Below are 12730 nucleotides of genomic sequence, written 5' to 3' on the forward strand. Positions count from 1 at the left end.
GGGGGTTACAAATAGATGGGAAGTAGGAGAAAGACATGGACATAAGTTGCAACAGAATATATTGATTGCGAAGTATCCGTTTACCGCTACTCACAAGTGCTTCATTATGGCTGGAAACTCCAACGTCGGCACTAGGACCATCTATGAGAGCAACGAGCAACGCAATGTCACTCGGTCCGAGGTTGAAAATGCCCGCAGAAACAGAGATAACCCCCCTGACTCCAACAGACGGGGAAGTGCACATGGGAAAGAACAGAAGTCAAGGGGGAAACACTCTCCCACTGATGACGAGTTGGCGAAAATAGATCCTACTGCTCCGGTAAGTCTAGCAGGAAATATCTGTTTCAGATAGCTGGAAAGCTTGCTCTAATGGAAACTTCACGGTACTCCAGGCTCGGATGCACGGCCACAAGCCATCTCGCGGTGCACAGGTAGATGCTGAGCTGAAGAGGGAGGATGAGGAGAGGATTCGGCAGAAACAAGGCTTATAAACAGTCCTGGTAGTACGAGGAGGTTCGCAAGACTGCCTTGCAGGACTGGTATAAAAAAAGGGGTGTACAAGGGGTAAATTGCAAGAAATAAATGTATAACTAGCAGTATAGGAAGTAGTTATATGAGGATATTCTTTTTTTATAACAGAAAAGCAACGAAGCCAACTCTGATAAGCAATGAGGCTGTTTTGTGTAAAACAGAGGTACAGAACGCCAGTAGTCAAAACGCCTCGCCGGGTCTACTCCATCTCAATAGTGCCTGGGGGCTTGCTTGTAACATCATAAAGTACACGGCAGACGCCGTTGACCTCATTCACGATCCTGCGGCTCACTTTCTTCAGGAAGTTCCCGTCAAATGGATACCAGTCTGCAGTCATAAAGTCGGTGGTCTCAACGGCACGAAGGGCAATTACTTGCTCGTGTGTACGCTTGTCCCCCATAACTCCGACGGCTTTCACTGGTAGAAGGGCAGCAAAGGCCTGGCTGATATTGCGGTAGAGACCAGCAGCCTTTATTTCGTCGATGAAAATCGAATCGGCGTGGCGCGCAATACGGATCTGGTCGGGAGTAACCTCTCCAAGAATACGGATGGCAATTCCGGGTCCAGGGAAGGGGTGTCGCCATACTAAGTCTTCGGGAATTCCAAGGTTTGTTCCTAGACTGCGAACCTCATCCTTGAACAGTTCACGGAGAGGCTCGATGAGCTTCAGGTGCATTCCCTTGAGTAATCCTCCGACATTGTGATGAGTTTTGATGGTGGCACTGGGGCCCTTGAAAGAGATACTCTCGATAACATCCGGGTAAAGGGTTCCCTGGAGGAGCCATTCGATCTTATCACCTTCCTTGTAGCCAGCTGATTCTTCAACAAGGGTCTTTGCAGTGTCCTGGAAGATTTCGATAAAGGTATTGCCAATGATCTTTCTCTTCTGCTCTGGGTCAACGACACCCTTTAGACGGCCGAGGAATTTCTCACTGGCATCAATGACGGTCAAGTTGATTCCGAGGTTCTTTGTCAGGGTTTCCCGGACTATTTCAGCCTCGTTGAGTCTCATGACACCATTGTCGACAAGGACGGCATGGAAACGGTCACCGATGGCCTCTTTCATCAGCTTTGCAGCAACGGTAGAGTCGACTCCACCGCTCACAGCACCGATGACCTGGCCATGTTCACCGACCATCGCACGGATTCTCGCCAGCTCCTTGTCGACGAATTTCTCCATCGTCCATTCCTGCTTAGCACCGCAGATTTTGACAGCAAAGTTATCCAGTACCTGCTTTCCGCAGGGAGTATGGGTAACCTCTGCGTGGAACTGAATGCCAAAGTACGGCTTCGTCTGATGCGCAATACCAGCATAGGGCGCGTTGGATGTCGTGGCAATGATTTCAAAGCCCTCGGGAAGCTGAGACAGCTTGTCTCCGTGTGACATCCAGACCTCGAGCTTGTCTTCCAGACCCTGGAACAAGCGGTCGATATTGGCCTGACCCTTTTCTCCATGCCTCTGGATGTTCAGGTAGGCGTGCCCGTACTCCTTGTTATCACTGGCGGCAACATTTTTACCATGATGCCACGCAAGTTCCTGTAGGCCATAGCAGATACCGAGGATTGGGACACCCAGGTCAAAGACAGCCTGGTCGACGTGGGGAGCGTCCTGGTCATATACGGAGTACGGACTGCCCGAGAGAATCACTCCGGTGGGCTTCCAGGACAACTCGGCAATCTTCTGGGTGCATGGCAGAAGCTCCGAGTAGATATTGAGCTCACGGAGACGTCGTGTGATCAGATGAGAGTACTGTGATCTGCATAATCCCCGGTATCAGCCCTGTAGTTCCAATGCGACTTTGGAGGGGGGTATTCCCAGAGTGACTCACCCAAAATCAAGGACGAGAATGGTGTCAAAGGCCTTATGAGGCTCATTGGCAGCTTCAACTGCAGACATTCTGGCTTTCTATTATTGAACCTCCCCCTAGGAATAATTTGTAGACAAAAGAGAAGACTTCAATTGACGCCGTGGGCGGGAGTTTGATATCCCCCGCGAAAGAGAAGAAAAAAAAAAAGGAAGTAAAAAAAAAAATAATTCGGAAAAAGCGAAAAGAAAAAAAAAAAAAAGATCAAGCGATAAGATAAGCAGTGGGGTGGTTTCCTATCGCGGTTTAGCGTCTCTGGATTCTTGGGATCTTTTTTTATTTTGTATTTTTATTTTTATTTTTATAATCTCTATTTTATTTATTGATTATTATTTTTTTACAAACAAAACGAGAAGAAAAGGACGGGGTTGGCTTGAAGAAGCTTGCAAGGAGCTAAGAATCTAAAGGAGTACTGGCTGGTTGTGTCTGTCGAATACTTATTGGTCGCAATGGGAAAACGGAAGCAGGTGAAGGATGTTGAGATGAAGGACGGCGCGGCGGAGGACAGCAGCGACGAGGTAAGGAAATATACCCATTGACTGCTGTAGTCGGGCTAGATATACTAATAGCATAGGATAGGATCTTGATATCATCAATGTTGACTTTGAATGGTTCGATCCCCAGCCTGCGGTGGACTTCCACGGCCTGAAGGTGCTGTTGCGCCAGCTCTTCGACTCGGACTCACAGCTGTTTGACCTGTCTGCGCTGTCTGATCTGATTCTATCACAGCCATTGCTGGGTTCTACAGTGAAGGTAGATGGGAATGAGACGGATCCATACGCTTTTCTTACCGTTCTCAATCTACATCAACACAAGGTAGGTGACATTTAAGGTGAATTTAGGCTTACTGGGGATTGGTTTCCTGACCGGGCTTCTATGTAGGATGTACCTGTAATCAAGACATTAACAGACTATATCCGAACCAAGTCGTCGAGCCCTGATTGCTCGACACTGAACCAGCTGCTCTCCCAGCCGGAAATCCCCCAGATTGGGCTGATATTGACTGAACGTCTGATAAACGTACCGGCCCAAGTGGTTCCTCCGATGTACACCATGTTGTTGGAGGAGATAGCATGGGCCCTTGAGGAGAAGGAGCCGTACAACTTCACGCATTATCTGATAATATCAAAAACGTACCAAGAAGTCGAGTCGAAGCTGGACCAGGAAGACGACCGGCCACAGAAGAAGAAGAAAAAGGCCGGCAACGAAGGCTCCGAGACGTTCTACTTCCATCCCGAAGACGAGGTACTGCACAAGCACGCCCTATGCTATACGGGATATAACTATACCCATGAGACGGAGGGACAGTCGGACTCGAAGAGAGCGTTCCAGGAGCTAGGAATCCATCCGCAGGGCCATATGATCTTGATAGAAGCGTCCAAGTTTGAGGCTGCCGTGGCCAACCTGAAGGAATTCCTGAACCCATCTTCGTGAATGGTAATACAATAAAAGAAAAAAAAAGTCGAAGTATTAAAAGAAGTCTATTCAATTTTTTGTTCGTGATTAGAGGTGGTCGTAGCCCTAAATAAACAGTCGGCCGGTAGTACTCCCATAGTATTGCCTGCCGTTTCGTTTAACTGGAAAACCCGTGGTTATATTTCAGATGTCTTATTACCCTGTGAGGAAAAGAAAAGGGGTCGAGTTATTTGTCTTCCCACTCGGTTCCTTTCAGTCGCTGCATTAGATATTCCACCTCGACGAACTTTGTCACTGGAATAACGCTATACTGTAGAACTTGTTAGCCAGGCATGTATGTATATGCGAATGAGAGACACTGGAGCATTACCCACCTTGTACATGGAGACGACGGCCTCGAAGTCGATCTTGGACTTGCCCTCGCTCGGATTTGCCGGGTCCCTGCCGTAGGTCTTTGCCTTTAGCCGTAGCCGGTCGAGCACCATCTTCTCGACCTTGGAGTTGGTGATGGCTTCTTCAATGCCATCCCTGTCCCCGGCCTTGATCAACTTGACAAACTTGTCCGTCTCGGCCAGGAACTTCGACTCTGCGACGAATTTGCCAAAATGGATCCTTCGCGAGAGTGCCTGCAGACAGCTGACGTCGCTCGTGGCCGAGGAGCCGTAGTTCTCCTGCGCTTCACCCCTGTCTCTGGACTTGCACAGCGACGGCAGGATCTCGTTGATGTAGCGTGACTTGATCACATCGTTGACATTGACGTCGTTCTCGTGCAGGATCTTGGGGTATTGGAGAGGCTGTAGGATGGGCATTTCAACGACGTCGGGGAAGAAAGGGTATTCATCGGGTGACTGGTAGCGACGGACACGGGACTGGAGACGTTCCTGCTCGCTGAGGACATAGTCCATGAGACTGAGCTCACTGCCGGGGATCTTGACGGCGCCGGGGATGTATATCCGTCTGTTGAGCGGGAACTGGACTCTCTCGATAAGGTGGAAGGTGATAGTATCCTCCAGGCGACTATATGAGTCAGGTCAACCGCTATAAAAGCTGCACAGGGAGGCCAGAAAAAAAAAGAAGAAGAGAGAGAGATGACCTACATGAGCTGGAAGCGGATGTTCTCCAGGTCCAGCGCCTTGGAGGCGTCCGAGAGATCGATGGAAGCGTCCATGCTACAGGCGCAGGTGCTGTTGTCGTTGTCGTCGGGCGTCTCAGGCGCAAGTCGAGCTTCAAAAGCTTTATAGATCCCAGAGCTCTCGCGATCTCGGTTCCGGGCCGAAGAACCTACGGCTGGGATATGGAGGCAAAGCGACAGGGGTAGCAGGACCAGGGAGGCCAGACAGAGAGAAGCTCGCATCGGACTACAGGAAGACGAAGTAGAGGACGAAGTAGAGGACGAAGAAGCAGAGCAGTCGACGGCGATTAACTAGCTATCTGATTATTATATCTTTGTTGGTGAGTCAGGCTGTGAAGCGCACCAAGAGTGGCCAGAGGACTCGATTCTTCTTATTTCCTTTTTGTTGGTGGCTTGACTGGCAAGCCACTGCAGGGCTCTTCCTGGCCGGCTTGAATCGACGGATGCTGCAGAGGAGCTTTACTTATGTACTTACAGGCTGCCAGTTTGCTAGGGACTTTGCTATGGCGGTGCTAGTTATCTACAGGGGTCGTATAGAATGTCTTGCAGCTGTGACTGGAAGTATATAGACTGCGTGCCTGGGGAGTAGCAGCGGATAGTTATACGACCGTATAGCGGGCTTCTTCTCTTCTCTTCTCTCCCTGCCATCCTCCTATATCTCTAGCTGTCTTCTCCTTCTCTTCTATGTCTCTTTTTATATCTCTTTTATCTTCATCTTCATCTTCATCGCCGTCTTCTTCTTGTCCCAAACCTCGGCATGGACTGCAGCTAGCTAGTTTACTTTGGGTTAGCGCCATACACTCCCTTACACAGAATCTTACCAGAGGTAATAATACGGAGTACTTCTCTCTCTATACTTCTTGCTCTATACTTCTTATTCTTATAGAGTAAAGAAAAGAGAAAGAGAAGAGGATGAAGAGAGAGTAAGTATAGGGAGTATAGGGAGTATATAGAGTAAAGCCGCCTCGGCATCTCAAGAGCGTAAAATACCGTAATATATAACCATAAATACAGTCTTGGCGCCCTTTTCCAAGCTGCAAACCTGGAAAACAAAAAACGCCATAAAAAACATCCCAACGTCAAGCGTTTTTCTCCTCTACCAAACACGCAAAAAGTCGACAACGCCAGCGAGCCCGCAAGCCAGCCGCAGGAAGAGCTTGCAAGTCAATGGCCGGTTGAACAGAGGCAGCGTGAGGCTACATGGCTGCTTAGCTGCGTACAGACAGACACACACGCACACAGACAGACAGACAGTGCTGGAGATCGGGCTTGCATAGCTACCTCCCAGTTTCGACCGCCTCTTTCACCACCCTCCTCCTACTTGCTCTATCATGGCCGGCAATGCAGCGCGGAGCCGCTCTGGCTCTGGCGCCTCTCACTACGGAACGGGCGACGACGAAGGCTCTGTGCTGGGAACAGGGCTTACTGTGAGTATTTTCTTCGCCAGGACGAGGTGTTTGTTTAGATAGGTGGCTAACAAAGGGTACTTGGGAATAAACTAGTCCCGCCAGCTGGAGGCGTTTGGCCGCAAAGTCACGACTACGGCGTCTCATCTTATGAGCACCACGACTGATCCTACCGCCAATGTCCACTACCAGGCAGCCTTGTCGGGCATCCAGCGAGAGCTGCGAAGACCCGGAGCCCAGAGGAGGATGTTTGCATTCGCGCAGACGACGCCTACCGAGCTTGTACGCTCCAAGTTTTCCACGTCGGAGATCCAGTACCGCGCTCTCTCTTCCCTACCAGATGACCTCCTACAACATCTCCCCGAGGATACAAGTACATACTCGCTGTTCCAAGGGTTTCAGGCCTCGATCCACGATGCAGATAACGAGCACAGGAAGTCTCATCGGAGGCGAAGTTCACATGGCCAGAAACGGCTGGAGGATGTAGATAGGAATACAGGTGCCCTGCCACCTACAATAGGCCATTTGAAGCGGGAACGAGACTCGTTGAACCATCGACTGGAAATGATGGGGGTGCGGAAGAACATGTGCAGTGCAGAGATACACGAGATTGACAACAAGATTATGAACCTGAACAAGATGCGCAAGATTGTGCTGGACCGTCTGGCTGGCCTGGAGATGGACGAAGCTGACTTGGAACATGAATGTAAGTCTAGAATAAAAGAAAGAATAAGAGGAAGAAAGGCGGTAAAGCTAACGAAGAGGGTCGGTCGACAGTGGTGCAACTAGATAACAGGCTGGAGGACATGGAGGACGCTCTGGACGAGTCTGTGGCAGCGGCCACGGCAGCTACACCCAAGACGGGCGATATTCCCAGTTCTCCGATCGGGGACGGCGAAGGTGATTCGTCGTTCATGTCCGAGTCTATCTACGAGAAAATTCCTTCACCCAAGGCCTGGAGACACAAAACATCGAGTGCGTATCCCCATTCGTTTGTTTAACTAGATATTTTTTTTTGCTCGGAAGCTTACATTGTGGACATAGAAAAACGGTCGACACCGGTTCTCCACGAGCATTTTGAGCCTGGGTCTCTGATAAGAGAACTGCAGGCCCATAATGATATGATCGCCGCTCTGGACTTCGATGTCCCCTTTGGCACGATGGTCAGCGCCGCCCTGGATGACACAGTGCGAGTGTGGGACCTGAACCTGGGGCGGTGCATGGGCTTCCTGGAGGGTCACCACGCCTCGGTGCGGTGCCTGCAGGTGGAAGATAGCATCGTGGCCACCGGCTCGATGGACGCTTCCATCCGGTTGTGGGACCTTAGTCGCGCCAAGTACGAACCACGCGACCACCGGGCCGACAGGGACGAGGAGGACGACGAGGATGCACTAGGCTTCGAGGACCCAGCTGCAGCACCGCCCACGCCTCCGCCATCGAGCATGGACGAGTGTCCCCTGTTCAGTCTGGAAGCTCACGTCGACGAGGTGACGGCCCTGCACCTGCGCGGAGACACGCTGATATCCGGATCTGCGGACAAGACGCTGCGGCAGTGGGATCTGGTCAAGGGCCGATGCGTGCAGACGCTGGATGTGCTCTGGGCCGCGGCACAGGCGTCGTCGACGATGGCGGCGGGCGATTCAGCAGCATGGCGGCCGACGGGTCGTCTGCCGGACGCTTCGGCAGACTTTGTCGGTGCCTTGCAGTGTTTTGATGCGGCGCTGGCGTGTGGAACGGCTGACGGAATGGTGCGTCTGTGGGACCTGCGTAGTGGACAGGTGCATCGGAGTCTAGTCGGACACACTGGGCCAGTGACATGTTTGCAGTTTGACGACGTCCATCTAGTCACTGGCAGTATGGACCGGAGCATACGTGTGAGTTTATGCTTTTCTTTCCTCCCTTTTCTTTGCTTCCTTTTTTTTTTTTTTTTTTTGTTTCTTTATTATAGATGGTAGTGTGTGAGACTAATCTGGATAGATATGGGATCTTCGCACGGGAACCATCCACGATGCGTATGCGTACGACCGGCCAGTCACAAGCATGATGTTTGACACCCGACGCATTGTGGCTGCGGCGGGCGAGGACGTGGTGAAGGTGTACGACAAGACGGACGGGCGACACTGGGACTGTGGCTCAGGGGTAGCATCCGAGGACGACGGCCGAGCACACAGCATCGTCGAGCGCGTGCGCATCAAGGATGGCTATCTGACCGAGGGACGCAAGGACGGCACCATCGGCATCTGGAAGTGCTAGTCAAGCACTCAAACCTCGCCGTCGCTGCTGTCTCTTGTCTGCTTGATTGATATATAACCACTATCTTGTCCCCCTTTTTTTATTTAAACTTTTATGTATAAATAAACGGTCCTCTGTTAAAGCGGCAACAAGCAATGTATATAAGTAATGCCTAAAATAGAAGTCAACTCGTGCTGCTTTAAGGCTGTCTTCTTGTCACGAAAACATCGCGCTAGTCCTGATTAGGTAATTACAACAACACAAAAAACCGCCGTCGCTTTTTGGCTGCGAAGAAAGAAGAAGAAGAAGAAGAAGAAAAAGGCAGTGAAGGCGAGAGTGAAGAGTAAAAAACTGCGTCATTGAAAGGCCGAGTCCAGAAAGAAGCAGCTTGTTCTTTTACGTTGTTGACATTTTTGCATTGTGCGGGCCTGGCGTCTTTATTGTTCTATTATTTCTCTTTCATGGGAGCGCGTCAAATCTCGTTTTAACTAGTTTTTTGGTGACTTGATATTGAACTTGACTTGAACTGATTGAACTGATTGAACTGATATTGATACCCCCGGCTGTCTCTGCTGCTTCTACTGTCTGTTGATGATATCCATGTCCAGTGTTGGTGTCTGGTGTCTGCTATAGCCTGATTTGTCTTGCAAGATCTACTATTATACCTCTTATTGATCGAGGACGATACTTGATAGAGAGAGTCGAGTCGAGTCAAGACTGAATATACCCGCGCATCCAGAGGACAGGACAGACAATTTACTCGTCGTCTTCATCTTCTAAATAATAAAAGAGACAGAGATAGTGTGTCCTGGTGTTGTGTTTCTGCAGAGTTGGCATACCGGACAATAGTAAGGGGGGCTGGGAGGACAGGGACAGGCAGCGGCTGGCCTGATGAATGGCTTAGATCGCAGGCCAGAGTCGACGTTGAATACCCGCGGTCAATAGCAGAGACGTTTGTCCTGTGGTGGGCGTGTGTTCCTGTCGGTGGCTGGGGGGATATATATAAGGGCCACCTGCTCCCTTAAGATTGAACGGCTTGAAGTAGGTCTCCGTCCGTCCATCACTTGTATTATCACTGCTACCACTTCTACCACTTCTACCATTGCATCTCTACTATCACTGCTACCACTTCTATCACTTCTACTACTTTTACCACCAGTCTGACGAGTACAGAATGGCACCACCAAGACGCACGCGGCGTCTGACGCCCTCTGCTGCTGGCGGCGCCTCCAACGAGGCAGATAACCCATATCTGCCGAGCATCGAGACGCAGCAGACCTTCTCGTACGGAGGGTCTGCGACGCCCGCCCTGCCTCGCCCGCTCGGCTCTCTCCCTGCCGCCAACACGGCAGCCGACGTGGCGGCCAGCATCGAGGCCGCCATCACCCGCCCAGCCCGTCCAGCCCGTCCAGCCGCCCGCCCACTGACCGAATCGGCGGGCTTCCACCAGATCGAGGACGAGGCACGCAAGAGCCCCGAGAAGCAGCGGGTGACGCGGGGCCAGCAGCGGCGGGCCGAGAGCATGACGCCGCCAAGGGAGCCCGTCCGGCGTATGACGCCGGACATCCAGCTGATGGGCTCGCTGAGAGAGGCCTCGGGGGAGCCAGAGGACCACGACCAGCAGCAGCAACAACAGCAGCAGCAAGAGCAACAGCAACAGTCCGACCCAGTGGACCTTTTGGCAGATGCAATTGACGGGTCGAGCATCAGCTGGAACACGGAGCGCCATCTGCTAGCGAACGAGCGACCTGCGTTTGGCCTGACTGGCTGGCCTCGGCCTACTTCTATGAGACCTCAGATGTCTCCATCTCAAGCCAGCAGCACATCTATCCACCAGACTACGCAGCAGCAGTATCAGCAGCAGCAACATCCACGGCAGCAGCAATCTCTACAGAAACACCACTACCAGCAGCTGCGTGGACAGCCTCAGAGAAGCCGCGCTACCGCCGAGAGAATCGAGCGAGGCATTGCCATCGGCCCTCCAGTCGGTCTTACCACCATTACCAATAATAATAACAATAATAACAATGCTGCTACTACGGCCTCTCCCTCTGTGCGTCCTGAGACGCCCTCCGACCAGCCTGCAGCCATCCACACTCCGCAGTCAGAGCACACTCCGGCCTCATCCCGTCCTCCATCCGCTCTTGACAATGCTGCTGCTCCTACTTCTCCCACATCCACATCTACCTCTGGAGTGACCAACTTCGGGTTCATGCATGTCGTTTGCATCTTACTTAGCATTATGATGGCACTGAATGGCTACCTCCTGCGCGACGAGATCGCCTCTGCCGCCCGATCCATCATCTACTCTCCATCTGGACACTATGGAATGGCCAACTGCACCGAGAGCATCAGCCAGATGATGGCCACCGTCGACCAACGTCTGACTTCTATCACCAAGGACATCTCCTTTCTCAAGCAGGAAGTTAACAAAGCAACGACTTCTCCTCCTCCTCCTAAACGTCCTGTCAACCCCCTGGAGCCGCGTCGACCCAACTTCTTCTCTCTGGGCTTTGGTGCCACTGTCGACCCTTACCTAAGCTCGCCTACTTTATCGTCTACCACGAGCTACCTCGACCGCCTCCGCCGTCTTGCAGGTGGCATCCGTCCCGGTCCTTCTCATGTCTCTGCCCTGCAACCCTGGGACGACATTGGCGACTGCTGGTGTGCATCTACCACGTCTACTTCTACTACTACTTCCAAGAAAGAGAACAGGATCCAACTCGCCGTCGAGCTTGGCCGCCCCATCGTCCCCGAAGAAGTGATTATCGAGCACATGCCGCGCGAGGCCACCCTGGACAACGGGGCCGCCGCTCCTCAGCTGATGGAGCTCTGGGGAGAATTCACTGACACAAACAGTGTCAACAATGACGAAGTGAGATCGGCTCTGGCGGCAGTGTGGCCTGGAGAAGCCGAGTCCGCCTACGCCCACGAACCCTCGCTGGGCCCATCGTTCGTCCGTCTTGGCCGCTGGCAGTACGACATCCATGCCGCCCATCACATCCAGCGTTTTACCATTGCTGCATCGGCGGTCCACGATCTGCCTGCGACCAGCAAGGTGGTCGTCGTCGCGAGGTCCAACTGGGGCCGGCGAGAGTACACTTGTCTCTACCGCCTGCGACTCCACGGCCGCCTCTAGTCTTTTACTATCCATGTATCCATGTATCCATGTACTTTTTACTTCTTCTTCTTCTCATGTACTACTGTCTTCTGTCTTCTGTTCTACTGTTAATGGCGCTAACTAGCCTGCCGTCACTAGCATGTCCATGTCCATCTTAGAAATGATAACCCAAGACGGCCGTTCGTCTCAGATATACTAGTTACCAAGTCCTGCCTGATCTTCTTCTCCGTCTTCTCTTCGTCTTCGTCTTCGTCTTCTTCTAACTACTCTCCCGGTTTCACCATCATCTCATCTCGTCTATCCTAAACATTCATCTCATCTCATCTAATCTACTTCTACTTCTACTTCTCCTTCTACTGTCAAGGTCACCCCGACTATCGCGGCCACCAAGTAACTCGCATGCATGTACATACAGTAAGTAAAGTAACCAGCGACTAGCAAGTAACTAACTAAAGCATGTAACTAAGTAACTCTCGAGCTAGAGCGACACGAGGCTTGCCCATGTCTCCATCCAACGTCCCGCGACAGGGATGAGAAGCAACTAGCGGTCTCTTCTTCGTCTCTTCTTGTTGTCTTCTTCGTCTTCGTCTTCTCTTCTCTTGTTCTGGTTGTTGTTGTTGTTGCTGTTGTCTTCTGTATCTCAGGAGTAATATCTCCTTGTCCTGCCATCTTCATCTCAGTCAGGAATAACAACAGTAACAGCAACAGCAACAGTAGAAGAAGTAACAGTAACAGTAACAGTCAGTAATAGAGTAACAGTAAGAAGAATAAAGTCCTCTCGTATCTCGTCTGCTGTTCTTTATGCTGCTTGACTGGGTTTCAGCCACGGACGAGCGGAGGCGGGCCGGTGGAAGGGCAAGAAGAGAAGAAGAGAAGAAGAGAAGAAGAAGAGAAGAAGACTTGAAGAAGAGAAATAGAAGAAGAAGAAGAAGAAGATAATTAAAGTAGAAGAAGAGTAGAAGAGTAGAAGTAACTGACTGACTGACAGCAAGAGAGAGAGAGAGAGAGAGAGAGAGAGAAGTCGAGT

The 12730-nt window shown here is 51.4% G+C and overlaps 7 protein-coding genes across 7 annotated transcripts; 4 read left to right on the plus strand and 3 right to left on the minus strand.

Moving 5' to 3' along the window:
- Positions 1-106: 106 nt before the first annotated feature.
- On the plus strand, positions 107-491 carry TRV_01736 (uncharacterized protein; the record flags this gene model as incomplete). The annotated part of the gene is made up of 2 exons (XM_003025801.1): positions 107-319; positions 393-491. 2 exons carry the CDS (start codon positions 107-109, stop codon positions 489-491), a joined length of 312 nt encoding a protein of 103 aa, XP_003025847.1.
- A 239-nt stretch (positions 492-730) lies between these two features.
- Positions 731-2428, minus strand: TRV_01737 (uncharacterized protein; the record flags this gene model as incomplete). Its single annotated transcript, XM_003025802.1, has 2 exons — positions 731-2288; positions 2361-2428. 2 exons carry the CDS (start codon positions 2426-2428, stop codon positions 731-733), a joined length of 1626 nt encoding a protein of 541 aa, XP_003025848.1.
- Positions 2429-2845: 417 nt separating this feature from the next.
- TRV_01738 (uncharacterized protein) lies at positions 2846-3830 on the plus strand (the record flags this gene model as incomplete). The annotated part of the gene is made up of 3 exons (XM_003025803.1): positions 2846-2914; positions 2976-3212; positions 3279-3830. The coding sequence occupies 3 exons, from the start codon at positions 2846-2848 to the stop codon at positions 3828-3830; spliced, it is 858 nt and encodes a 285-aa protein (XP_003025849.1).
- A 208-nt stretch (positions 3831-4038) lies between these two features.
- On the minus strand, positions 4039-4980 carry TRV_01739 (uncharacterized protein; the record flags this gene model as incomplete). The annotated part of the gene is made up of 3 exons (XM_003025804.1): positions 4039-4122; positions 4187-4829; positions 4910-4980. 3 exons carry the CDS (start codon positions 4978-4980, stop codon positions 4039-4041), a joined length of 798 nt encoding a protein of 265 aa, XP_003025850.1.
- An 876-nt stretch (positions 4981-5856) lies between these two features.
- TRV_01740 (uncharacterized protein) lies at positions 5857-8603 on the plus strand (the record flags this gene model as incomplete). Its single annotated transcript, XM_003025805.1, has 7 exons — positions 5857-5867; positions 5959-6160; positions 6222-6371; positions 6447-7056; positions 7140-7325; positions 7356-8128; positions 8328-8603. 7 exons carry the CDS (start codon positions 5857-5859, stop codon positions 8601-8603), a joined length of 2208 nt encoding a protein of 735 aa, XP_003025851.1.
- Positions 8604-9756: 1153 nt separating this feature from the next.
- TRV_01741 (uncharacterized protein) lies at positions 9757-12009 on the plus strand (the record flags this gene model as incomplete). Its single annotated transcript, XM_003025806.1, has 3 exons — positions 9757-11558; positions 11722-11752; positions 11842-12009. The coding sequence occupies 3 exons, from the start codon at positions 9757-9759 to the stop codon at positions 12007-12009; spliced, it is 2001 nt and encodes a 666-aa protein (XP_003025852.1).
- Positions 12010-12244: 235 nt separating this feature from the next.
- TRV_01742 (uncharacterized protein) lies at positions 12245-12730 on the minus strand (the record flags this gene model as incomplete). The annotated part of the gene is made up of 2 exons (XM_003025807.1): positions 12245-12336; positions 12535-12730. Coding segments are annotated over 2 exons (288 nt in total), but the record flags the coding sequence as incomplete, so codon positions are not given.

This window comes from Trichophyton verrucosum (genome assembly GCF_000151505.1).
Source record: "Trichophyton verrucosum HKI 0517 chromosome Unknown contig00131_1.f1.exp, whole genome shotgun sequence".
In the NCBI taxonomy this organism is placed as follows: Eukaryota; Fungi; Ascomycota; class Eurotiomycetes; order Onygenales; family Arthrodermataceae; genus Trichophyton; species Trichophyton verrucosum.